The sequence below is a fragment of the Camelina sativa genome, chromosome 13 (assembly GCF_000633955.1).
Source record: "Camelina sativa cultivar DH55 chromosome 13, Cs, whole genome shotgun sequence".
Taxonomy (NCBI): Eukaryota; Viridiplantae; Streptophyta; class Magnoliopsida; order Brassicales; family Brassicaceae; genus Camelina; species Camelina sativa.
Genome location: NC_025697.1, coordinates 6516252 through 6541825, shown reverse-complemented (window position 1 = coordinate 6541825; position 25574 = coordinate 6516252). Strand labels below are relative to the sequence as shown.

Here is a 25574-nt window from a genome sequence, read left to right as displayed (position 1 = left end):
GACACAATGGGGCCATAGAGAGACTATTATGAAACTCCATTTGCCTGTTTCCCCTCCAAGTGTATGGTTAAGTTAGTTTAAGTAAAAGAAAAATAAAAAAGGAGATTGGAAAAGATTAAAGGTTGGACAACGATTACATCAAATCTCACATCCAAGATGTTTCTAGTATGTGGATTGTGATATATAGATTCTTTTGGTTCCGTAGTAGACAATCTCTGGATCATTCAAGAAGACATTTATATGTTCCAGAGAAAAGACAAAAGAAACTAGAAACATCCTCTTCGTTTTAGTCATGACTCATCATCACCTTTTTTGTTTATATAACAATCTCGAACACACCTATCAACTTAAATATCAGAAGACCAAATTTTATGCTCAGAAATTAGTAGCCTTTGAGTCTTTGACGATTAAGCTTGATGAAAATGGCATCATCATCATCATCTTTGTCTCTCCCTCTTTCTAACATCCCAACTTGTAATAAGAAGTACCAAGAGTTTCAAAAACCGACTCATTTATCCAAATCCAGTCACAACCCTAGTCTCAAACCCCAAACTTTAGACCATAAACTCACCAAAAGAGCTCTACTGAGTTTGACTGCCTTGGGGTTTACGTCTTCTCTAGGAACTTTTCTTGCTCACCCGGCAAAAGCTGAACCAGAAGCTCCCATCGAAGCCAATTCCAATAGAATGTCGTACTCGAGATTCCTGCAGCATCTGAAAGAGAATGAAGTGAAGAAAGTTGACTTGTTCGAGAACGGGACCGTTGCCATCGCGGAGATCTCCAGTCCAGCATTAGGAAAGACCCAGAGGGTTAGGGTTAACCTTCCCGGTTTACCAGTCGATCTGGTGAGGGAGATGAAGGAGAAGAACGTCGATTTCGCTGCTCATCCCATGGATGTGAACTGGGGAGCCTTCTTGCTCAATTTCTTGGTGAATTATGGGTTTCCTTTTATCTTACTTGGCTCTCTCCTTTTAACATCTTCTTTAAGAAGAACGCCTGGTGGACCTAATTTGCCTTTTGGTCTTGGAAGGTAAGTAAAAACATTCATAATCAATTTTAAAAAATAAAATAAACCTAAGATTGAGATCTTAATGTATGTTTTCTTGTAACAGAAGCAAAGCTAAGTTTGAGATGGAACCAAACACAGGGATAACGTTCGAGGATGTAGCTGGAGTAGACGAAGCAAAGCAAGACTTTGAAGAGATCGTTGAATTCTTAAGAACCCCAGAGAAATTCTCAGCTCTGGGGGCTAAAATCCCGAAAGGCGTCTTGTTGACCGGACAGCCAGGAACCGGAAAGACTCTGTTGGCCAAGGCAATAGCCGGAGAAGCCGGTGTTCCGTTTTTCTCATTGTCCGGCTCGGAGTTCATAGAGATGTTTGTTGGTGTAGGAGCTTCTAGGGTTAGAGACTTGTTCAACAAGGCAAAGGCCAATTCACCTTGTTTAGTGTTCATTGATGAGATTGATGCTGTCGGGAGAATGAGAGGAACCGGTATAGGAGGAGGAAACGACGAACGTGAACAGACGTTAAACCAGATTTTAACCGAAATGGATGGGTTTACAGGGAATACCGGAGTGATTGTGATCGGTGCAACGAACCGGCCGGAGATTCTAGACTCTGCTTTGCTCCGACCAGGAAGATTCGATAGACAGGTATGTATGTTGGTTTATCCATAGATCGAACCAATGAATGATTAAACTGGACCGGTTTGATATAATGCAAACATGGTTTAAAACAGGTTTCCGTTGGTTTACCGGATATAAGAGGAAGAGAGGAGATTTTAAAAGTTCACAGCAAAGGCAAGAAACTTGACAAGGAAGTGTCTTTGAGCGTAATTGCCCTAAGAACTCCAGGCTTCAGTGGAGCTGACCTGGCGAATCTTATGAACGAAGCCGCGATTCTCGCTGGAAGAAGAGGACAAAACCAGATTACCCTTAAAGAGATTGACGACTCGATCGATCGGATTGTGGCCGGAATGGAAGGGACGAAGATGATCGACGGTAAAAGCAAAGCCATTGTAGCGTACCATGAAATAGGACACGCTATTTGTGCGTAAGTTCCAGTTCAATTTCATGTTTTTAATTTTCATTTCTCCGGTTTAGTCAGAGATTAACCGGTTTCGATGCCGATTAGGACTTTGACGGAGGGTCACGATCCGGTTCAGAAAGTTACTTTGGTTCCTAGAGGTCAAGCACGTGGTCTTACTTGGTTCTTGCCGGGAGAAGATCCTACATTGGTGTCAAGAAAGCAGTTGTTCGCTAGAATCGTCGGAGGACTAGGAGGGAGAGCCGCGGAGGATGTAATCTTCGGGGAACCGGAGATAACCACCGGAGCCGCCGGCGATCTACAGCAAGTCACTCAGATCGCAAGACAGGTGTAGTAATTAAAAAAACAAATATTCTAAACCAGAAATAACCGGTGGGATTTTCTAATTGTTTTTTTGGGTTCAGATGGTGACGATGTTTGGTATGTCGGAGATTGGTCCATGGGCACTAACCGACCCAGCGGTTAAGCAAAACGACGTAGTTTTACGCATGCTCGCTAGGAACTCAATGTCCGAGAAACTCGCGGAGGAAATTGATTCGTGCGTGAAGAAAATAATCGGTGACGCTTACGAGATCGCGAAGAATCATGTGAGGAATCACAGAGAAGCCATAGACAAACTTGTCGATGATTTGTTGGAGAAGGAGACCTTAACAGGAGACGAGTTCCGAGCAATTTTGTCTGAGTATACTGATCAACCGTTAAATACCGATGATAGAGTTCGAATCAGAGACTTGGTTAGTGTGTAAAAATATAAACGGTCGAAGTAAATAAAATAATAATATCGTTTTAGTATTACAAATTTTCTGTAACCTATTCGGATTTTCAAAATCGGCCAAAAATGTCCTTAACCACTTTGTAAGTTCCGGTTATCCCAACAAAGACACCGGTTAGTGTAATACTCATCGAGACACCTAATCCAGTTCATGTTCTTAATTGTCACTAAAGGACAACAACATGTATCAGCGTCCAGATACCACATCTGGTTCAGGAAGGAACAACACCTTCGTTAGCTTATAATACAAATGAGTGAAAAAATAGATATGGTCGAAGTAAATAAAATAATAATATCGTTTAAGTATTACACATTTCTTCCTAACCAAATATTCTTTAGGCTAGACCTAGACCTAACCTATTCGGATTTCAGAATCGGCCAAAAATGTCCTTAACCGCTTTGTAAGTTCCAGTTATCACAACCAAGACACCGGTTAGTGTAATACCAATGAGAACCAGTGTTTCGAACCCGAGTCTTCGGTACTTCCCAGAGATCTTTAAGTAACACAAACATGGCAATATAACCGATGCGGATGCGCTCAAGAATGCTCCAACAAGACTCATAAGATCACCGAAGAAGGGAAGAAGCAATGCCACAATCACATTGCTAGCAACCAGCATCGTACTCAGTAAGAAACGGGACGCTCTTTTGTTAGGCAAAAACCTAGAAAACCGGCTTCTCATTGCGTCGATAATAGGCGTAACCATGAGAGCAAACTTAGCTATTGGGTTCACCAATGTAGTCCATATCGCCACTTTTGAACTAAGCTTATCCGTAGGAAGATTCAACGTTATCTGTGAGTCAACATTTGTTCCATACATTAAGTATCCCAATACTGCCACCGATGCATATATGAATGTGCATATTGTGAAACATATAACCATAACCTACATTTATAAAAAAAAAGGCAAAATCATTAGTCTGAGCTTTTAGTGTAAAAAGTTTTGAGAGTGCTTTTAAATAAACCTTACGTTTGAGAATTGGCGTTTGTTCTTCATGGAAGTGTATAGCGTTGGGAACACCGGGTGAGCACAGTAACAAAACGCGTATAAGCTCACAGAAGTAGCGACTCCATTAGGACGAAAGACCACTGAGTTCTTGTTCTTGAACCCTACTCCTTCAAAAGCTCCAACCCAAAAGATAGAAGCAAGAATCAACCCGGACGCGAAGACGCCACTAGCGGAAATATAAGAAAGAATCCTCATATTGTCTAACCAAACCGAGGGAAGAATAATGAGAGCTACAAGGACGATGAACATTTGCTTGCCATGGAATTCAAAACCCATGAAGTTGAATCCAACGTTTGAGAAGAGCTTGTTAAGGTTGTCCCCTTCTAGGATCAAGAAACTAGTCGCCACTAGGTAAAGCTCGAGGTTCATGAAGATGGAGACGACAACACGTCCTGTGTTTCCAAAGGCTTTGTAACCAATGTCCGGGTATGATCGAAGCAGTGGATCCATGTCCATACATCTTTTAATGAGAATGGCACTATAGAAAGTTGTGATTGCTACGGTGAAGAGTATGATCAAACTTAGCCATCCCCCGGATGCTAAAGCATAAGGTACCGATAATATACCCACACCTAAAGAAAGTTAAAAATGATTACAAGAACTAATATTTTGTTTAAAACGCTAATGCACACGTTTTACGCAAAGTAGAGAATTGTGGTCTATATCGATATCAAGATAAGATATTTGATTTTAAAGTGATTTGTAGAAGAAGAATACAACTTGAAAAGGGAAGACGTGTTGTTGATGTGCTAGGATGGTTAGGAGACACGTTGTATCTAGATAGTGAATTTTGGTTTGTTTTTATATTATTATCTAGATACGGACTTAAGCTTCTTTTGTCCGTATAGAATATGATGAAAATGGCATAATCATGTGCTGGCTAGACGTGTGTAAAACTAAATTACTAGTTTAACTTTTAGTTTATTTAGTATAAACTAAAAAGTATCTAGTTTGGTATAGAAATAGAATCATTTAAACACACAACGATAGTGGCCTCCTTTAATAGACCCATTCATAATTAAAGCAATACGCCAGTGGGGGTGATCGATGAATGCCTATATCAAAGAGAACAAAAGGAACTTTGCCAAATTATTTGTGTGTATTAATTTCAGGTAAACGGTACCACTACCAACCTAAGTTCCTAACCTTAAAAGACAACAAAGGAACATCTTTTTGGTTGTTTAGCTTTACCTTTCCTACACCATCAAAAATTATAACATTTGAATCTAGATTAAGAGAAAAATAAAAACAATTGGAATTTAACTAGAACTTGGTTTGTCTAACGCAAATATCATCAATAACCAAAAAAAAAGCTGGAGAAAACTATGAACAATATAAAAAGATGGGAATGAAATCCACACCAATCTAGATACAAGATAAAGTCAAAATCTTGTGTTAAAAACATCTAGAAATTAAATAGAATATAGCTATATATAGGTTTCTCTAGATTATTTCTATGTGTATATATGTGTGGATAAGCTAAGAGTTGGATCTTTGTCCGTGAGTTATGGAGCTTGGGGATAAGAAGAAGGAAGTGCTGAATAAGTCAAAAAGGAAAAAAAAAAGAGATAAAATCATTTAGGAAAAGGAAATGAAACCTGATAAAGCGTTAATGCCATGGAAACAAGTCTTGGAGAAAGAAGTGTTGCCCTGTGAATTATAATAATCATCAAGCGTTGCTTCTTCATCATCATCAATATTCTTTACGATGAATGGCTCCGACATGATATCTTTCTCTTCGCTCATAATTGTTTTAGTCTTTGACTCTGCTGCTCTTTCGATGTCGAAGAGACAACCAGATAGGGAGAGACGGAGAGATCGAGAGGCGCCGAAGGAGATAGATAGAGAGAAGTTTTAAGTCAAAAAATAAAGAAAGACTCGATAGGCAATATATTTATATAGTGACAGTATTAATAATTTACTCGAGCCGAAATATGCGATTACATCAATGATTAGAGTCGATGTTTGTGCAGTATTCACCATGATATGCACGAAATTAGTGTGACAGTTTGGCAATATTCTATTAAATGTTTATTGACCAATTAAATATTTGTAAAGGGGATTTTCAGAAACAAATTGAAATCTTAAGTGCAATTTTTTTTATAACCATTTATACTAAATCTACCATTAGAGTTGTCATACAAAATATTTGGTTGTTGGAATATAATTGAGAAAATTTAAAAAAAAAAAAAAATCCATGCATATTTAACATAGATAGAGAGAATGCAAGTATCAAATCCTCCTTTTAGTAAAAAATGATTGAATTTAATAAAAAAATACATGGTCTAAAGGTAGTGCATATCATGTCAATAATCTGTTGAAAGAGTCTGGAGCACATGAATAGCCACATGTTTTTGTCGTTGTTTTGTTTTGTGAAAAAAACATCTGACAAGCAAGTGAACCCCAAGTCTAATAAGTAAATAAGTATGAATTGTCTCGATTTGGTGTAAATCACTATCATATGTTAGTTTTAGGTCATATATAAGTTTCGAGTGGAGAAGTTCCAGACTCTGCAGAACGTACATTTCTAAACAATATTAATGACTACATAATATATATATAAATGTACGTTAGCAATGTACGTTCAATATTTATATATTTCTGTATGTTTTCACAGTTGTCTTGCACGTTTCCATTCGAAATAAAAAAAAACTATTACAGCTAACAGAATAGGTTCTTTAGAAAAGAAGATTACTCGTTGCCTGTCAATTCCCCATGTTGTGCAGGTACATATCTTCTTCAAGATCACCGCTCAAAATGCATGTGAAGCTGTCTAACCTAAAGAGAGCCAAATTGAGTCAAGGCTGCTAATTAACTTATAACATTACGTTGTACTCCAAACGTCATATGTTAATATACTTCCAGGCATGAAGAGTATTTATTAAGATGTACGGTAATGAACTAGTAAAAGATATCTTTAAGTTTGTGGTTCATATCAGTGCACCGATTGTAATATATCATTGTCGTGCCCAGTGCCCACGCCCGTGTCGCAGAGAAGATTCTCAAGATTGTAGCAAAATTTTAAAACCATAAATCTTTTTTAGAAAAGAAAAAAACAAAAATAAAGGCAAAACGCCATCGCGTAGATAGATAGGAACACGTGGTTTCGTAATAAGCGTTCAAGTATCATTAATGGGCTTTTTAAGAATGGGCCGAGAGACCCAAACGTCTCACTTTCTATATGCGTTCTTTTTTCTGAAAAGATAGTGTTATTTGTTTTGCCTTCAAAAGTATTTTCGATTTTTAAGCATTCGACTCAGAAAAAAAAAAACACAAGAAACACCAAAATATTCAATAAAATATCATTCATAGGCCACTCTCATTTTTTTCAAGGATTTAGGACAAAATCCCAAAAGGAGTGACATAATATTACAACATCAGAAATATAATAAGATTGAAACACAAAATACTTTTTAGAAAAGAAAATTAAAAAACAGATTTTCATCTGTTTTAGTCATCGTCCAAATTTTTATTATAAAAAGGAACGATACGATAGTGGAAAGTGAAGTAAGGGGAGATAATTTCAAGGGCATTTAGGTCCACCCTCTTGAGTTTTCCAGTTGTTGTAGCAACCGCAAACTTGTTTGTTCCCATAATAACCCGGAGGCACACAGAGACACTTCCTGCAGCACTTGTTGCAGAACGTAATGCAGGCTTTGTGGTACTGTGTCTGTTTACACCTCCTATCGCATTCCGATGGGCATTCTGGTCATTCATCACAAACAGTTTTCAATAACCCAGTCAGTAAAATATTTATTTTACCACTCAACTCAATAATAAATAAAACAAGAGAATCTAGTGAAAAAGAAACGTAAAAAAATGATGCCAAAAGCAGGGGGACATGTTTACGACTTTTTCTACTGTTTTGTGGGTCTCAAGAAGGACACAATGGGTTCGCTTTGACTCTATAACCATCGTTCAGGGGGTAATTTAGTCAATACCCATAATGGATCTGAGAGACCAAAACACCACTTTCAACTAGTTCGACAATACTATAGAACTGAAATTTGTACTTACTTTCCTATTTTTTAATACACAATAAAATACCTAATATCTGTTTTCAGAAGTTACGTGTTTAGATTTTAATTCTTTGTTTTGAGAATAAGCTGTGAAGAAAAACACTTACGGGTAATTTTCAGGCTTCCTTGTCTGTAACGTTTCTGAAAAATTAACCAAAAAATGTAGATTAATTAAACACTTTTTGTTTAGTTAATAGATAATATTAGGTATTAAATATACTATAGTTTAAAAGGTATTTTTTATTGGTCGGTTTCAACATTAAAACTTACTGGGTCAAACTTTATTGGATAATTATATCCATTGGCCATCACCTAAAAATCCAACAAAAAAAAGACAGTAATAATTAATTTCATAAAACGGTAAACAAGACCAATTACAACCAAAAGTAGAACAATCGAACCCACATTATCTCAAATCTTGTTAATAAGGAGAGAAATCATATATATTTATCTCCAGTTTTTTCAAGCATTGAAAAAAAGAAGAAAAAATCGAGATGTTACCATGGTTTGAAGCAAGGAGAGAACAATGAGGGCCAAGAGGAAGATAGCTCCGCATGACTTTGCCATTTTCTTGGTTAATCCAAAAGAACCAAACACTCCTCTAGATCGCTCAAACTAGTTTTGGTATCTTTTTTGTTTGAGGTTTACAAAAGAAGTGTACTGAAGAGGAGCAGTTTTGGTTGAGGACCCTATGATGTTGCATATAAGCTATATATATACACACAGTTGCTCGTATCAGTTATTCCCTGTGGCAAGACATATCGTTATTACCGTATTGCTCTAGTTACATTACGCCACGTATGCCTCCAAATCCAATTTTAGTCCCCATTTCTATTACTTGCTATATTGGTAAGCTGTGGTTGGATGGTTTGCACATGGTTTAACAAAGCTTATATAATATATTACGAAATATTTTGAAAAGTTTTATCTTTTTTTTTTTTTTTTAAAGACTTTTATGAGAATTTACGAACTTTTAGATATAGTTTTACATTTTCATTTTATCAAAGAAAACGAAACTAAAAACTTAATTCGTGACTTTAAATTGGGTGCTTGCTTGGTGGGATTTTGTAAAAGACGAAACGTTTTTAAACCACAGATATATTATCAGAGTTATAATTGATATAATTGACGTTGTATAATTCAACAAAAAAAATAAGGACGGTGCATTGAAGAAGGAGACGGGAGTTAGATCTGACCAACGGTCCCAACTGTAAATTATAATCACAATCATACTATACTATATAGTCTCTTAATTATTTATACCATTGCTTGGTTGACGGATCATGATTAGCGTAGATAAAGTTACATAATATAGTCAAGATAAATGCAAGACTCTAATTCTTCTATGTCTTTTTTTTTCAGAGAAGAAACCAGATCTAGATCCGCTGCTATTAATCAGGGTCTATCAGATTGATTGATTTTTTTTTTGTTTTTTTATGCGTCAATCAAGCATCAAATCTATAGATGAACAAAAAAACTCGTGGTAGAGTGTATATGTAAAACAAACTGCAGGGAGGGAACCTTAAAAAACACAGGTAAGTACTCCACCACTAGGCAAATCAAGTTGGTAAATGAAAGAAAAAAATCACGATTAATGAAATGATAAGCAACTTGAAAACACATATGCAACAAACTAGAAACGTATATATGCGTGCACACATACATTAATGCGCATACACATCCCAACTTGTATAATTGTCTACTGTTTAAATATCAAAATCTAATCAAGTTTTTTTGAGTAAACGAAAAAAACAAAAAAAACTAAAAAGTATGAAAAGGAAAAAAAGAGAAGGGCATGTGCAGCTAGCCAGTTCCACATGCTCTCACCCAATTATTGTTTCTGAGTCGATCTACTCGGAGAAAAGGAGGGAGGGAACATTGGGATATTTTTTGGTTTTGATAAAGTCATTTTTACCCAAGATAATCCTAATAAGTATATTTGATGAAAAAAAAAGTGAAACTGAAAAATTATTTCGCCTTATCAATTGGTGAGAAACAAGACTTTACGTTTGTTATTGTATAATGTATAGGATTATCGAAATTTATAAAAAGATAGAGAACTTGTTAGACATGACATGACAATGAATAAGCTTGGTGATAGTCTAGCTAGAAACAGTGAAAAATCTAGCTATTAGAATTCAACTTAACATCTATTAATATATATAAGTTTGAATTTGTTTTTGAAGGCCAAACACACCTATTTATTTAGAAGACATTTTTAGCTTACTGATGATTCCCCTTATCTATTTGAAGTAATACTTTATTTTCAAACTTAAAGAGTTGTTAAATAATTGGTATGACACAAAAATTGATTACAAGGGTTAATATAAGAAACTTGTAGGGTCGGAGTACGGCACGGCAAAGCACGGACCGTAGGACCATTTTAAGAGGAAACATTGAAAAATAAAATCAAAATTTTGTTCATAAGAAGATTTGAAAGCATGTGAGGGATCACATGGATATTGATTAGTTACTGTCAAAAAAAAAAAAAAAAGTATATTAGATCATGTGCAAGTTGTTCAAACACATGCATATAGATATGAGATATAGATCCTTGAAAGAAAATATAACATTTTGTTTATTGATGTTACAAGAAATAAAACATAGTGAGTGATCATCATCATTCATGATGTCAACTTTTACTTGTTTTCACATACATACACTAGCCTAAGTGTATATTTGAGATTTTTCATGTTTCCATATTTTTGGCTAGATTGGTTTCTTTTCCAAAATCGCAATTTGAACGGAATCATTTCTTTTGTTTTGTGTAAACACAATATTCAAAGAAAACCAAATAAATCGAGACACTAAAAACTGTATGGAAGTATAAAAAATACAAATGCGTGTACCTCAATTTGTAAATTAGTAACAAATTTGATTGAAATTAAAGTGTAGGGGTCATAATGTAAAGAAACTGAAACATGAAGACCCATCTGATATATAGTTGAAACACTTGACAAATAGGGTTTTGGTGTAACCCCTTTCCCCTGCTGCGTCGTTTATCCTAATCGCGCTTCCGTCGCCGTCGTCATCTCCGGTCACGCTTGTCATCGTTTCCATTCCAATTTGAATCGGTAAGTATCTTCTTTTCTTCTTACCACATTCTTCTAGGGTTTCGATTTCTTCCTGGGTCGGAGAGATCGGCCGATCAGACTCATTTTAGGTTTTGATTAGAACTAGTGAAAATCTCAGATTTGATCGCGTATTTTTGGAAATTAGTGCTTTTGATAGTTCTTTTGATTCAGATTTACGGAAGTTGAAGAAATTTAGAGTAGTCGAATCTGAAATGTAATAGCTTTTGAGGTTGATCACTTTGATTTGTTTGTGATAGTGATTACATTTGAAAGAACTCAAAAACTGTGAAAAGATTTGATGAAATGGTTTGTATTGTATTTGATTCAACTTGAAATGTTTGAGTTGCTATTTGTTGCTTGCAGATTTCTGGAAAAAAAATGATTTTTTTTAACTTAGCAGCATCATTATGCAGAAGAGTTAGCTTGAGGGAACTGATCACTGAGGTTCCTGCTTATAGTGGCAGTAGCATTTCCGGTATATTTGTTACCTATCAATCTCCTCTGTATATTGATCATCTTTGCAGGTTAACTCATTTGTGTTGTTTATTGTTGTTATTCTGCTTCGTGTATTGGGGGGGGGGATGTTAAAAGATGGTTCTTCAAGTGGGTTGAGTTTGGTCTTGAAGCGTTGGGCTACAAAGAAAACCGCTGGTTCTACAAAGAATGGTCGTGACTCTAATCCCAAGTTTCTCGGTGTTAAGAAATTTGGAGGAGAGGTAAGAACAGTCAGGTGAATACTTTTTCGATTGAAGTATATGATTGTAGAAACTTATGCTTGTATGTGTGACTTTGCAGAGTGTGATACCGGGAAACATCATAGTTCGTCAACGCGGAACTCGGTTCCATCCTGGAGACTATGTCGGGATCGGTAGGGATCATACTCTGTTTGCATTGAAAGAAGGCCGAGTCAGGTTTGAGAAAAACAAGATAACTGGACGCAAATGGATTCATGTTGATCCAAAAGGTGGCCACGTTCTTCACCCTATCTACAGAAACACTGCAGCTGCAAAATCGACCAAGTTGGAGTCAGCTTCATCGTCGTGAAAACTCATCGATTTAAAACCAAAGGTGTCTTCATATGATCTCTTGACTAAAAAAAGATTGATGAGTATCAGAACAGCAACACTCAAGTTTAATAACAATCTGCTGTTTTTGTTTTTGCATTTCAGTGTTGTCTGGATATTGATGATGTGCCTGTTTTAAGCCATGCATAAGTTCATAAGATTACAATTCATTCTATTCCCCCAAATGTTTGTTAATGAACCCTGAATATTTTTCATGTGTTTATAAAACAGACAAACTTATCGTTGATAAATTAGTTATCGTCAACTAGTGTAGTTTTTTTCAAACTTGATGACAAGACAAATTGCATTCTTCTTCACTCATTTTTTATTTTTCTTTGTTGTTTGTTGCTGAAAAATAATCACTCACCGATTGATTGTATGTGTAAATAATTTTTCGGCCCATTATAAACCCATAAGGTAACTGGCCAACATATTATGCCTCAGGCTTTTGCTCTACGTCGTTTTCAGAGTTCAGACTTTATACTTTCAGTTTCAGTCAATCCCAAAACTAAAAGTAAAAATTATGTCATCAATATTGAAAGTTGGTAACAAACCTCATCTAAATTAGTAAATTTACAATATACATTTTGAATAGTTAAATTATTATATATTATTGTCTAACAAATACAAACAAATTAAATGCTATTAGATACGTTAAACTTGAATTTCATAGATTAAGGCTTTTGCAGAAGTTTTGGGTTGACTGAACTTATGGTTTTGTCAGGTTGTACGTTAAGTGTAATGATTTTTAGGACGAGGATTAAGTGAGATATTCAGTTTTTTTATCCTCGCACTTCCATCTGTTATATTTGATGAGTTGTCTACAGAATTTTCTATAATTAGGTAATAATAATATTATTTAAATATAAGTGTCTTAAAAGTATCAAAAATATGTCTTAAATTTCTATTTGAAGACATTTTTATTTACTTTCGAACACTCTTAAACCATCTAAAAACACTTTTAATTAAATAATATTAAAATTAATTATAAAAAAGTAATTAGATACTCACAACAAAATAACCAATGGAGATGGTTTTAGTATCTTATTTTGTGTTGGAATTTCTGCTAGGTTTCCTCGTTCTATTACTAGTTCTTTGATAGTTTGATCCCGTTCTTTCAAGCCTGCTAGGATCGTTCAAAGACTTAGTTTCTTGTTTTGGCTAAGGCTTTCCTGGGTTCAAGTCTTAATAGCTTGGATCACTTGGTGGCCTTTCTCTAAATGTTGTCTTAAGTTTGGTTTAGGTCATTTAGGTGATGTGATCTTTCCTTGGTTGCTGTAATCTTTCTATAAGATTTTTTTTTTATCTTAATCATAATCTTCAAGTTGATAAAAAACCAAAAAGAAAACTTGAAATTTGAATCAGTATGTATATTTGATCGTGTTGAAAATTTTCAGTAAGACCAGCTTTCTTTTTTTGGCATAATGTGGAGCCAACTTGTATTAGTCATTAAAACAGTTTCCTCAAATTCTTCTCAAGTTTTCGTGCAGTGCACATTAATAATTTTTTTGTTTGAATTATTTCTCAATTTTTTTTACGCATTCAATTTTCCCAAAATAAAACAATCAATACAATAAAAATTCTTTGTTTTTCACCAGCTGCTGACACATCAGCTTTTGTATTGAAGGAAAACTTCACACCTCAGTAAAAATAGATCATCCATTAATACAAATCATAAACAATTTTGCTTGCCTGATAATAACATTTTAATAATCTGAAATTTATAAAGTCCCAAAATCTGAAATTTATAAAGTCAGCAAACGGAAATCTGATTTCTCAATTCTCGCTTCACCGTGTCTCAATAACTCGCCACCGGCGTTATCGCCCATAATCTGAAGAAACGGAAACAAAGAAGAGTGTAGATTTAGGGTACTATACCGTAGGCAACTCCGGTTAGTGGTGGACCTGTTCTTTTAAATGTCTCTATAGCACCTCCTTCCAGTGACCCTAATAGCAATGAATACTTTTTCAATGCATCCTCATCTGAATCATCTGACTTTTGAGCAGCAGAAGAAGAATCAGAGACAATGACAAGGGATTGCGCTCTAGAAACTTCCTCAGGTTAGGATCAAAAAGGTCGGAAAAGTTAGTCCAGCCTTTGGACTCGATTTGGTTGCAGACCTCAGTTTCAGCGCTGGTCTTATTAGAGGTAAAATTTTGAATTTCGATCGCATATAACCACGAATTCGGACCAGGAGTTCCTGGGTTACAATTTGGTTTAGAATTTTGAGCTGGTTGTTGAATTGGTGTATGCTTTGGCTATGGTACGTTGGAAGAGGAGCTGCTTATGATCATTCTCGTTCTTATTATAACGTTGGGGAGCCATCTCTGTGAGTTAAAACAAATTACGTCTTTTTATTCTTTTTGGTTTGAGTTTTAGTTTTTTAATACTTCAGATGATGATTTTGGAACATTCTCTTGTTGATAGGAATAAAGTTGATTCTCTTATTGATGAACTTGTTGTTAGTACCAAGATGCTTGTGAAAGCCACTACGAAAGAAATCGACAAGTAGATAAAATGATGAACATTAGGCAAATTATAGCTTGTTGCATTGCAGCTGTCAAGTAAATGTCAGTATTTTTTCTATGTTCTTTAGATCAAGAATGTTGGGGGCTAGGTATAACGTTCATATCTGAAACCTCTCAAGAATATGTGCCATAATAGGTTTTAGCTTCTCAAGATTGTGATCTTGGATTTAGTTTTAAGGTGCTTTTCATTTCCTGATTCGTACATTATCTGGTGAAAGTAGACATATTCACCTTCTTGGATACATTAGGTGTTAATAAACACGCAGTTTGCTTTATTGTCCACTTTTTCTGCTCATATGTTTATGTCTATTATACAGACTAATTAAGTCTATATGTCCGGAGGCATTTCTAAATTAATTTTTGAATGATCATCTCTTTATTTGTGTTGATTTAGATCGGTTGTTGTATGTAGACTATATGGGCTGGTTTTGTTACTAAATTTTCTGGGGATTTGAACGGACACGTCATCGTTTTGTGGGTTTAAGATATGGATTTGGTTACTGGCCAAAACATGTTCTTATTAGATACAAATGGTACACTTTTTAAACTTACCTCTTTCAGCTTTTCTTCTCTCCTGTGCTAATAACTTTGTGCATACGGTCGACTGGTCGAGTCACAAAGCTTAAGGAACATCATGTTACTTATATGTGGCTGAGATGCTTTATTGTGATGCAGGAATATATTCACATGAATGAAAAAGCTGATGTGTTATGCTTATGAGATCAAAATGTTTGGATCGGTTGGTATGTCGTCGTCTCTATATTTATTTCATCTTAGTTAGACGACAACTTGCAGCAGTTTCAACGAACTACAAGTCTACAATGCTTTGAATGCCATATGAGTGTTTTTTCCCCACAGATTTCTGCTAATTCTATATGCCTTAGTTTTGGTGTATTCTTAGGTTTTTTAAGGGTGGGCGACTGATAAATATTGTTTGACAGAAATATGGATTCTCATGATATGAGTAAGAGAGATAGCTGTGGAAGGCAGAAGAATTGGAGAAACAAATCCGATTATAGGCCTGAGTTTGAGTTTACCCTTCTGACTCATATGGTTCTGATGATTTGTTGCTTCCCATGAGCACCCCACGAGGTGGAAAGTCACATGAGTTGTAGGACCCGATGCTATACCTCGAGTAATGATTTCACTTATTGTGATGGTGGACAGAATGGAAGAGTAAAAAGAGATCTTCATCTAAAGGATTTTTCGGAGGAAAAACTTAAGGAGTATTATCCAAAAGAGCTGAGAAGTATGTATTTTTTTCCTGATTACTTTGTTTGTGTTTTGGTTTTTTTTAAAGTATATGTTGAAGCTCACTCTATGCTACTTATGAAATTCCTTGTAGGCAAATAAACTACATTAGCAGTCTCAGTTAGTGTATGGGATTAAGTGAATCACTATTAATAATGTGGTAGATGGTTATTGTTTTCGACTTTTTGCTGTCATATTTTTTATAATAGGATGTAAGAGTACATAGAGTAGGAGTATTTGACTTTACTAGGAAATTTTAAATAGATTCTTGAATTGTATGTGCTTCAACTTTTGACTCCTGCTATTTTACCTCCTCTCCTTTTTTGGGTGAAGTATGCCATGTTGCACTACCATTTAGGTTTTTTGTGTTGAATAACTTTATCCAAGAATTTTATCAATACAATATCTTCGCAGATGAGTGCAACTCAAATCAAAGTTGAAAATATACATGTTTTGTATATACATAATGTGTGTCTAAAGGCATATATTCGATGAAATGAAAAAAAAAAAAACTTTAGTTGAAACAGCCATTGCAAACGTCATCAAAATTCCCAACGGTACATCATTCACCACCTTCGGTTTGAGTTAGAAGCATATATTATGATCTCGATATTGCATTACACTCAACTTTAGAACCACATAATGACAATTTTTAGTTGGCAACGAATAAAATAATTATACAAAATTTAACTAGATAAATAAATAAAATAATAATAATTCAAGAAGTAAAAATTACAAGTAAAGGTAACTCATCAAATTCTAAAAAAAGGTATATGTTTTACAAATCATATTTATATTAAAAAAATATTCAAAGTACTATCCCGTTGGTAGTCATATTTTACACATAACAATGTGTAAATTTGATTTTTTTTTCTTTAATATGTTGCTAGATTAACATATATAGCTTGAAGAACTTAATCATAATCTTGTCAAGTGACTGATAAGCTTCCAAATTGATCCTAAGCTTTTCAAGTGATTAAATGGGTATGTTTAGAGGGGGTATTGGTTTAGGATTTAAAGAGAATTTTAATGACTTTAAATAAAGTAGATAAGAACAAATATAAATATGTTGTAATCTTGTAAGAGATAAATTATGTGAGATTTAGGAGACATGTTGAAGTGCCTAAACTTGAAGTACTCTAAGAGATCGATCAAGAAAATTTACAATGTAAACATCAAAGAGTAATCTCATTTACTGGTCTAGAGGGTTTGTGAGTGAGAAACAAATCGAGAATTAATGGTTTGTAAACCTTACACTGATTTGGTTATAAATTTAAAATATATTCAAAAACTAAATTTATGAAATAAAAAAACTCATGATGATGTAAATAATAATAACAAAAAAAATTACTATTGAAATTATCAAAAACTTATGAATTGATTCGAATAACATATTAAATTATGAAATCAAAAAATATAAATAAAAATAAAATAAAATAAAACCAATCTCGCGACATAGAATGTGTTGCTAGAATGTTTTGCTCTCCGACACATCAGCTTCAAGATTAAAGTTGATGTTGACACCTCATAAAAAATCAGCAATCTATCAAACTAAAATAATTAATACATGTCATTATTCTAGGGAAGTTGGGTTTGAAGTATTTTGGTAACGAAAAATGTTAATGGGCCGCAGGATTGGTCAAAGCCCAAATAAAGAAATGTGTTGTGTTAATCATAATAGCTTATATTTTACTGTCTAGCACATATGCACATTTTGGGGTAAGATTTACGACTCATCAAATAAAATTATAGTTATGGGAAAAGTTTTCTAAAGATATGGTAAATAAAAGAGTTGCTGGGCATAATCTGGATCATGTCAAGACCATTAATTTCTTCAATAGAGAATACAAATACGAAATAAAAGTAATTTTTTCTCGAGAGGTAGAGTGTTTTCTCTAGACAACATAATCATTTTTGTTATTACATATTTTGTCTTTAAACTTATTTGGTTGTTTATATAATCATTTTTCCAGTTATTACGTTATCATTATGATTTTTACGAAAAGAAAATCATTCTTTTTTTTATACCAAAATCTCTATACAAAACAAATAACTCAAACCAACATAATATATATATATATATCAAAGGGAAAATTAATAGTTACTTTTATAAGGGAAATTAAGCTAAAAATTTATTTAAATCTTTATAATGATAAATATATATTAATTCAGTTATTTACAATATTAACCATTAACTAAAATAAAAGTAAAAAGATAAGTAATTTGTGACGGAACTTAGTTGACTGATATTTTGGTTTTATTTATGGATCAAACTTAAAACAATGTTTAGAATAAAAAAAATAAGATTTTTGTTATTTTCTCGAAGTAAAATAATTTTTCCCTAAAAGAAGATACAAGAAAAAAAATTCATAATCTTGTGTTTTTGCTAAGAGGATGTTATTCAAGTGGTTACCTTATAAATATTAAAATGCATAAAGTATACAATAAAATTTGAGCAAAATCAGAATACTAAATTCCAATTTTTACTGGACTTTTGAATGCTCAATCTTATTTATCTTAAACTATAATTAATTATTAAAAATAGTCCGCATACCAACCAGGTCTAAACAAATTAAGAAAAAATTATAAATAATGTACAAAAACACACAATAAAAGAGTAATAAAAAGAAAAAAAAATCAATCATGGGACGTAGTGCGGATACTATCCTAGTTAAACTAAAACTTCTTTCCTTTGCCACCAAACAAAAAAGAAGAAGAAGATGTCATTGGTTTCTTCTTTTCACAAATCTAGAGAACAGTCCAAATTAATGCCTACTAACTACCCATACGTTCATCGGATATGATACATGGTTCTTCCAATCGCATTAGAGCACATACATAGTAAGATATATGTGTGGTATATCAAACTACACGCACTAACATACATATAATGATATACAGATTATATAGTAAAAAGATTTATAGATAGATCAATAATAGTGTCAGAAAATGTATCATGAAAAAAAAAAAAAAACATTATCCGTGTTATGGGCATAAAGCTTATTTAATGTTGGTTTGCCTTTTTCTTCCTTATAACTTTTAAGAAAAACAATAAATGAGTATATATTATTTCGTTGTCTATCAAAATCTATAGATTCCGTGTTGATGTAATAAGAAAGACCAATATAATCAAATTATATCCAAATGCTTGAAACGTTGATACGGTGGTTCCCTATTTTGGTTCTGGTAAGGGCATCTGTAATGGCACAAATGATCTTAAAGTAATTATAATAATATTATAATGAAGTAATAATATTATAATGATGTAAGAGAAAGAAAAAAAGAAAAATATATATGATTCAAGATCAATGATCAAGATCAGTCTAAAAGATGCTGTGTTGGAGATGGCCTAAGTCTAAAGTCGTCCAACTCGTTAATATATACCGACATTAATTAAGTGTATAGTTCAATTCAATGTATTCGCGAAGAAGAGAATCGTCTTCGATAGTGAACGAACCATGTTCGATTAGGCAGCGCCATGTTGCAAGATATTGACGCGTGCTAGCTGTCTAGTGTTAAGACAACTTCATATTAGTCAAAGTAAAGGAGGTGTCTTGTGAATTATTATTAGTTCTCTTATTCAGTAATCCGCATATAAATCTTTTAGATTGTTCTAGGCTTGTAGGTTTCTCTTAGATGAAAGACTTTTCAATAGTGGTAAGACGTTTAGGGTAAATGGCATCATTTCTTTACTACTGTTCGTGTCAGCTTTCTTTTTTTAGTTGTGCTAGCTCCTTTTATTAAGGCCACTTTAACCGTCCGTCAACATGAATGAGTCAATTTGACATTTTTAGTCAAATGGAATGGATTATACTTGATAAGTAGTTAAGTACATGAATAAGGCAAACAAGTTTTTTTTTTTTGTAAATATTCGCTATTAGGGTAACCTTTAAGATTTTAATTCGCTTTAATTGAAATGAATTGGTGTACCTTATAAGGGAAGGTTAAGATTTAAACATTTTGGATAAACAACACTAACATTTTGTTTGGCAGCATTGAATCAACAACACAAAATCAACCTCTCAATTTTATGCTTAATTATCACACCACCAATATAAAAATCTCCGAGTTTTGCTTACATAATGAACAATGATGATAACTGGAAATTGCAAGAAAAGATTAATATATTGATATAAATTTAAGTAAATAATTAATTAGTTGTCAACGTCATGGAGATACAAATTTAGCAAAAAGAAAAAGACATGACTCACATTAGATGCTGTTCTATGAACTCTATTTATTAGCCTATATTTATTACACTTACTGTATCTCTTTTTTTTTTATTAACCCTAGGGTGGGGTCAACAAACCATGGTTAAAAAAAAAAAAATCTCCCAAGCAAAAAAAAAAACCCCCATAATGATTATGAATCTCAACCACACAACTTGGATTTCTCATTATCAACAGTCTTCAACTTCTCATCTCTTTCTTCTTCCATGAGGGTTGAAGTAGTAGTTAGGAATACATATTTTTAAACTCCTCATTTTCTAATCTTATATCTTTCCAAAAACATAAACCCATGTCCTAAATTTCCCAAAGATTTCATCTTTACAATTAAATAACAATTTTGTTTAGTGCAATCTTTTTTCTTATCTTCTCCCATCTCTATACAAACTCATACTAATACTTTCTCTTATACCTTTATTTGTATCCAATAACCAAAACCCATCTCAAATTCTCAATTCTTGTTTTTTTGGATAACCCTAAATGTTTTGAGTTGTCAGTCATGGATGTAATAGCAACTACAACAACTATTGTGTCCGACTTGGATTCACGCCAACCCGAAATCGAAGCTCCGGTCCGGATCCAGCCCGCGAAGCCTATTTCTTTCTCAAACGGCAAACGCTGCCACCACAATCATCTTGCGTCCGAAGCGGCTGCGGTTGCGACAACTTACAAAGAATGCCTAAAGAACCACGCCGCAAGAATCGGCGGTCACGCTTTAGACGGATGCGGCGAGTTTATGCCGTCTCCGGCTTTTAACTCCAACGACCCGACTACACTAACGTGCGCCGCTTGTGGTTGCCACCGTAACTTCCACCGCCGAGAAGACGATCCGTTATCCGCTTCCGCAGTCGTCCCGGCGATAGAGTTTCGTCCTCACAACCGTCACCAGCTACCTCCTCCGCTTCCTCCTCATCCTGTGGGAATTCGTAGTCCTGACGACGATGATTCAGCTTCTCCGCCGCCGATCTCGTCCTCTTACATGCTCCTTGCACTCTCCGGAGGAGGAGGAGGAGCTAACACGGCGGGTCTAAGGTCTAGGAAACGTTTTAGGACGAAGTTTAGTCAGTATCAGAAGGAGAAGATGTTCGAGTTCGCTGAGAGAGTTGGGTGGAGGATGCCGAGAGCTGATGACGTGGCGGTTAAGGAGTTTTGTCGGGAGATTGGAGTTGATAAAAGCGTTTTCAAAGTGTGGATGCATAACAACAAGATTTCAGGACGCGGCGGGGCGAAAAGAGCTAACGGCGGAGATAGTCGTGAGAGTGTTGTTCCGACGAATGGGTCGTTTTCTTCGACGTGAGGAAGAGAGTAATACAAAACGTTGGGGAAAAGCGTCGTCGTTTTAGTGGCTAATTTTTTTTTTTTTTTTGGGTTTTATGAATTTTTTTTATAATAATATTAGTCAACGGGTCAAATCTATTTTATATTCCTTCTTTTGTTTTGTTATGTTTTGTAACTGTTGTTTAGAGGGAGGTGATTTGAGTAGCTTCAGACCAAATGCAAGAAGAGAGATAAAACGAGTAACCTCCTAAAATTTAAGAACAAAGTGAACTAATCCAATTGTTTTCTGAACTCCTATACCAAATTTAATTTATTACATGCTTATTTTCGGGTTTATTCTATACAAAGTGGAAAAGAAATGTGAAAGAAATTGTTGAAATTTATGTGACACGAGTACTCAAAAACTAAATTGTATACTCGATAGTCGATGGTGCTAATAGTCATCTACTGTGTGTTAGCTTAGATACTAAAATACATTTTGTCCAATATGATTAGGAGACTGGGTAAGATTAGGTAGGCTCTACGCTAGGTTAATATGATTAGAGAGACCACTCACTTTAAAATATTCTTGCTGTTCTATTAAGGCAAGACTGGTAAAACATCTCAAAATCCTTGCAATGATTATAGATCTAAATGTCAAAAAAGATAAGTAAAATTACATTCTTAGGTACCAAGAGAAAGAAAAAAAGAAATCGTAAATTTGGTGACAGAAATAAAAAGGAATAAAAATCGGAGCCCAAACCCAAAAACACATAAACTAATTAAAACGGGCCAATAAATAAAGCCTTAAGTTATAAAGGCCCAACAAAGAAAGTGAGAGTGTAGCGTTAGGGTTTTAAGAAATCCTATAAAACGCCTCATTCGTCTCCTTCATTGCTCTCTGCGTGCCCTAGTTATTCAGATCGCCGATTTTGCAGTAAGGAGACGAAGATATGGTGCACGTTTGCTACTACCGCAACTGTAAGCTTTCTTCTTCGTTCCTCTCTCGTCTAGATTACTTCTCATTTCCGTTTCGATCTCCGCAGTCATCAAACTTACCTGTTAGATTAGGGATTATCTGATGTTGTTGATCCCACGCCCTGTGTAGTGTTGTTATATAGATATGTGAATCTGAGCTGTTGATTCTGTATATTCATTTCGTGTACTGAATCAATCTCTGATATGAATCTTTAGAGATCTAACCTTGTTGCTGATAAATTTTGGTTTGATTGTGTATTGTTTTGGTTGAATAGATGGAAAGACCTTCAAGGGACCTCGTCGTCCTTACGAGAAGGAGCGTCTTGACTCTGAATTGAAGCTCGTTGGTGAGTATGGTCTCCGTAACAAGCGTGAGCTCTGGAGAGTGCAGTACGCTCTTAGCCGTATCCGTAATGCTGCTAGGGATCTTCTTACCCTTGATGAGAAGAATCCAAAGAGGATCTTTGAAGGTGAGGCTCTTCTGCGTAGGATGAACCGTTATGGTCTTCTTGATGAGAGTCAGAACAAGCTCGATTACGTCTTGGCCTTGACTGTTGAGAACTTTCTTGAACGTCGCCTTCAGACTATTGTGTTCAAGTCTGGTATGGCTAAGTCTATCCATCACTCCCGTGTCCTGATCAGGCAGAGGCATATCAGGTATTGGCTTCTTCTATTTATTTCATTTGTTTCTCTGATGTTAATTGTCTTGTCAAATGGATCTGAATTGTGACTCATGATCCGTTTTTGTTCACACTTCCAAGCTTGTTCTGACTTATAATAGTCTTGATTGGTTTATAAAGTTGTACACGATGAATGATCTTCTCACAATTTGCTCTCGTTTGACTTGTTTATTCTGATTGTCTTTGCTTATAATGTCTTGTTTTGATTCTTGGCATATATATTGATTGCTCATCCTGGTTTTGTTTCTTTGCTTTTTGTTCTAGGGTTGGAAAGCAATTGGTGAACATTCCATCATTCATGGTGAGACTTGATTCACAGAAGCACATCGACTTTGCTCTGACCAGTCCCTTCGGTGGTGGTCGTCCAGGAAGAGTGAAGAGAAGGAACGAGAAGTCTGCATCCAAGAAAGCCTCTGGTGGTGACGCTGACGGTGATGATGAAGAGTAAATCTAAAAGTCGCACCGTTTTTAGCTATGAAGCAATCTGCTTTTTGATGTTCTGTAGTATGCAAAACTTTGTTGTTCTTTTTTCAGAGGATTGATTTATGGTTTCGTTTTATTTTACTCGCGGAGATTGCTGAAACTTTGGGTTATCTATTTCTCACAATTTATCTTTAAAAGTTTTGTCTACTTCTTGCTTAACATATATTTACAATGATGCCAAAAGGTTTGAAAAGCCGTCTCTAGATTTAGCAGAAAAATGAATTGGTCTTCTTGATCAAAGTTTTGCAAGATGAATAGTGATCCATTTAAGGCCCAGGCTTATAATTTTGGCCCATTAGCTTTAGCATTATTAGTATTTCTTTTAGCCATTTTGCACTCTAATTATTTAAGTCGATTTTTAATTTATTCTCTTGAAATTTTAGTGATATCACCGTCAGTGATTATACAATTTTAGTGAGATATCACACTACCATTTGTGTCCCAACACTCGGTATCATAGTAACACACGTGTTACATGCGAGCCACGTGGAAACCATCTTGCCATAGTAAAACTATTTTGTTTATACAGAAAAGATTCAAGCAACGGTCGGCTGTTCCGACACGTAAATGAAGAAAAATACTAGTATGAGTATTAATATTCATTAATCCCTCGATGAGAGACATAAGACAACCAAATCAATCCCATTTTCACACGTAGACTTTGAAATCGACTTTTACATTAAATGATTTTTCTTTCTTATTCTACATTACTATGCTCGATTTTGAAAATCTGCCCGATGGAGATGTGAATCTTGTAATTTTTTTACATTTTATATCACCAAATCATTCGACCATCATAATTCCATTATTGTTTAAATAAGAATACTATAGTTTTATATTAGTTACATCTCCACGAATAAAGATTGAAAGGTTATAGTATAAATTATGTTTGAGTAGACGTTTGGTCGGTATAAAACCTTTTCAAATGCTTAAAGTGGATTTCAAATTTTTCTCTGTTTTGACTCTCCATCTACGCAAAGAACAAAATAGTTCAGATTTGGCTAACAATTAATAAAAGTTTATGTAACACACTTGTAATCAGAAAAAAAAAAAAATCTAGAAAACATAACTAAATCAATGAAACAATATAATACACTACAACAAAATATCTGATATGAATAAATAAAATATCCCAAAAACATAAGAAATAAATTATAACCTCGATATCGGATCTTCGATCATGTTGTTATGTTGTATCATAAAAAACCAAAACAAAATCTAAATTCAGATTTTCTTTGAGAGGGGATGACGTGGCAATAATCCTTTGGAAGTTTACTGAAAGAAGATGCCGAACAAAACGGCGCCGGATTTGGTCGTTTTCCAGATCCGATATCCTCTTCTTCCACACGTCTCATCTCACACCGGTCAACACACACACAGAGAGAGATAGAACCGTTCCACGTGGCGAAATCTCCATGGTTGTTAATCTTTTATAGTGACGTTATCAACACCGACACGTCAAACAGTAACCGTTTTAGTTTAACTTAAAGATGATCTCTCTGTGTCTGTGGCACTGTATATATATAAAGAGCTCCATTTCACATGTCTCTCACACTTCACATTAAATTTTTTTTCAAAATTTCGAAATTCGAATTCACAAATCTCTCTCTTTATATAGACGATGATGATGATTAGAGGAGGAGGAGGAGGAGGAGGAGGAGGAGGAGAAGGTGAATCGTGGTCTGAGATGGAGGCGATGATAGCTAAGAAGATGGTTGAGGAGGAGGTTGAAACAGAGAGCAGTGGTTCGTCTGAAGCTGAGACAGAGTCTCCTAGATCCGTGGGACGTTGGATCACGGCTAAGGAGAGAGTTATTCATAGCCAGGTTTTAAAGATCAGGGAAGAGGATCTCTGCGTTCTCCTCGAAGACAAAGTGATGATGATGAATCCAGCGGAGGATCATCGACGATATATACGTCCACGCCGTTTAAATCTGTTACTGATCACTCGGCAGAACCTGCCTTGTTCTCCTCTTAGTGGTAAAGTGAGATCTTCAGTTAACGCTGTTCAGTGATTGGTTCCTATATATCAAAGGTACGTATGTGTATCTTTTTATGTATTGAGCTTAGTTTTTTTTTTTTGGTTTTGATATTTTTCTTTTTTGTGTTGTGCAGGCGATACTATATCCTCTGCGTTTACTTTTTTACTTCTCTGTTTCGTTTTTTCTTTTTTTTTTTTTTTTTT

The 25574-nt window shown here is 34.8% G+C and overlaps 7 protein-coding genes and 1 long non-coding RNA gene across 10 annotated transcripts; 6 read left to right on the top strand and 2 right to left on the bottom strand.

Moving 5' to 3' along the window:
* Positions 330-2857, top strand: LOC104735544 (ATP-dependent zinc metalloprotease FTSH 6, chloroplastic). The gene is made up of 5 exons (XM_010455353.2): positions 330-1030; positions 1113-1653; positions 1740-2053; positions 2135-2375; positions 2452-2857. Exons 1-5 carry the CDS (start codon positions 417-419, stop codon positions 2791-2793), a joined length of 2052 nt encoding a protein of 683 aa, XP_010453655.1. The 5' UTR covers positions 330-416; the 3' UTR covers positions 2794-2857.
* On the bottom strand, positions 3065-5688 carry LOC104735543 (vacuolar amino acid transporter 1-like). Its single transcript, XM_010455352.1, has 3 exons — positions 5428-5688; positions 3791-4401; positions 3065-3706 (listed from the first exon to the last, which is right to left on the bottom strand). Exons 1-3 carry the CDS (start codon positions 5573-5575, stop codon positions 3188-3190), a joined length of 1278 nt encoding a protein of 425 aa, XP_010453654.1. The 5' UTR covers positions 5576-5688; the 3' UTR covers positions 3065-3187.
* On the bottom strand, positions 7108-8549 carry LOC104735542 (gibberellin-regulated protein 4-like). The gene is made up of 4 exons (XM_010455351.2): positions 8350-8549; positions 8119-8160; positions 7956-7989; positions 7108-7534 (listed from the first exon to the last, which is right to left on the bottom strand). The coding sequence occupies exons 1-4, from the start codon at positions 8413-8415 to the stop codon at positions 7353-7355; spliced, it is 324 nt and encodes a 107-aa protein (XP_010453653.1). The 5' UTR covers positions 8416-8549; the 3' UTR covers positions 7108-7352.
* LOC104735541 (50S ribosomal protein L27) lies at positions 10800-12237 on the top strand. Of its 2 annotated transcripts, XM_010455350.1 has the most exons (5): positions 10800-10922; positions 11286-11397; positions 11514-11638; positions 11718-11990; positions 12092-12237. In XM_010455350.1, the coding sequence occupies exons 2-4, from the start codon at positions 11301-11303 to the stop codon at positions 11964-11966; spliced, it is 471 nt and encodes a 156-aa protein (XP_010453652.1). In that variant the 5' UTR covers positions 10800-10922; positions 11286-11300; the 3' UTR covers positions 11967-11990; positions 12092-12237. The 2 variants fall into 2 exon arrangements, with proteins under 2 accessions (XP_010453652.1, XP_010453651.1); XM_010455349.2 differs by having other exon boundaries at positions 11718-12234.
* On the top strand, positions 14142-15949 carry LOC104735540. 2 transcript variants are annotated; one of them, XR_002034842.1, is made up of 5 exons: positions 14142-14316; positions 14928-15048; positions 15191-15258; positions 15457-15764; positions 15861-15949. It is a non-coding gene; the product is annotated as an uncharacterized LOC104735540 (long non-coding RNA). The 2 variants fall into 2 exon arrangements; XR_002034841.1 differs by having other exon boundaries at positions 15457-15949.
* On the top strand, positions 20147-21589 carry LOC104735539 (zinc-finger homeodomain protein 8-like). The gene has a single exon (XM_010455348.2). It carries the CDS (start codon positions 20492-20494, stop codon positions 21287-21289), a length of 798 nt encoding a protein of 265 aa, XP_010453650.1. The 5' UTR covers positions 20147-20491; the 3' UTR covers positions 21290-21589.
* LOC104735538 (40S ribosomal protein S9-1) lies at positions 22119-23538 on the top strand. Its single transcript, XM_010455347.2, has 3 exons — positions 22119-22230; positions 22503-22884; positions 23172-23538. Exons 1-3 carry the CDS (start codon positions 22203-22205, stop codon positions 23353-23355), a joined length of 594 nt encoding a protein of 197 aa, XP_010453649.1. The 5' UTR covers positions 22119-22202; the 3' UTR covers positions 23356-23538.
* LOC104735537 lies at positions 24911-25574 on the top strand. Its single transcript, XM_010455346.2, has 2 exons — positions 24911-25424; positions 25505-25574. Exon 1 carries the CDS (start codon positions 25012-25014, stop codon positions 25402-25404), a length of 393 nt encoding a protein of 130 aa, XP_010453648.1. The 5' UTR covers positions 24911-25011; the 3' UTR covers positions 25405-25424; positions 25505-25574.

Excerpts from the sequence above, each read along its gene's own strand:
- LOC104735542 (XM_010455351.2), bottom strand. The coding sequence starts at position 8,415 with ATGGCAAAGTCATGCGGAGCTATCTTCCTCTTGGCCCTCATTGTTCTC. Across the intron at positions 7,990-8,118 it reads ATCCAATAAAGTTTGACCCA|AAACGTTACAGACAAGGAAG; the intron begins GTAAGTTTTAAT and ends TTAATTTTTCAG. Across the intron at positions 7,535-7,955 it reads AGGAAGCCTGAAAATTACCC|AATGCCCATCGGAATGCGAT; the intron begins GTAAGTGTTTTT and ends ATGAATGACCAG.
- LOC104735541 (XM_010455350.1), top strand. The coding sequence starts at position 11,301 with ATGATTTTTTTTAACTTAGCAGCATCATTATGCAGAAGAGTTAGCTTG. Across the intron at positions 11,398-11,513 it reads TAGTGGCAGTAGCATTTCCG|ATGGTTCTTCAAGTGGGTTG; the intron begins GTATATTTGTTA and ends GGATGTTAAAAG. Across the intron at positions 11,639-11,717 it reads TTAAGAAATTTGGAGGAGAG|AGTGTGATACCGGGAAACAT; the intron begins GTAAGAACAGTC and ends GTGACTTTGCAG.
- LOC104735539 (XM_010455348.2), top strand. The coding sequence starts at position 20,492 with ATGGATGTAATAGCAACTACAACAACTATTGTGTCCGACTTGGATTCA.
- LOC104735537 (XM_010455346.2), top strand. The coding sequence starts at position 25,012 with ATGATGATGATTAGAGGAGGAGGAGGAGGAGGAGGAGGAGGAGGAGAA.
- LOC104735538 (XM_010455347.2), top strand. The coding sequence starts at position 22,203 with ATGGTGCACGTTTGCTACTACCGCAACT. Across the intron at positions 22,231-22,502 it reads CGTTTGCTACTACCGCAACT|ATGGAAAGACCTTCAAGGGA; the intron begins GTAAGCTTTCTT and ends TTGGTTGAATAG. Across the intron at positions 22,885-23,171 it reads ATCAGGCAGAGGCATATCAG|GGTTGGAAAGCAATTGGTGA; the intron begins GTATTGGCTTCT and ends TTTTTGTTCTAG.
- LOC104735543 (XM_010455352.1), bottom strand. The coding sequence starts at position 5,575 with ATGAGCGAAGAGAAAGATATCATGTCGGAGCCATTCATCGTAAAGAAT. Across the intron at positions 4,402-5,427 it reads TGGCATTAACGCTTTATCAG|GTGTGGGTATATTATCGGTA; the intron begins GTTTCATTTCCT and ends AACTTTCTTTAG. Across the intron at positions 3,707-3,790 it reads ACAAACGCCAATTCTCAAAC|GTTATGGTTATATGTTTCAC; the intron begins GTAAGGTTTATT and ends TTATAAATGTAG.
- LOC104735544 (XM_010455353.2), top strand. The coding sequence starts at position 417 with ATGAAAATGGCATCATCATCATCATCTTTGTCTCTCCCTCTTTCTAAC. Across the intron at positions 1,654-1,739 it reads CAGGAAGATTCGATAGACAG|GTTTCCGTTGGTTTACCGGA; the intron begins GTATGTATGTTG and ends GGTTTAAAACAG. Across the intron at positions 2,376-2,451 it reads TCACTCAGATCGCAAGACAG|ATGGTGACGATGTTTGGTAT; the intron begins GTGTAGTAATTA and ends TTTTGGGTTCAG.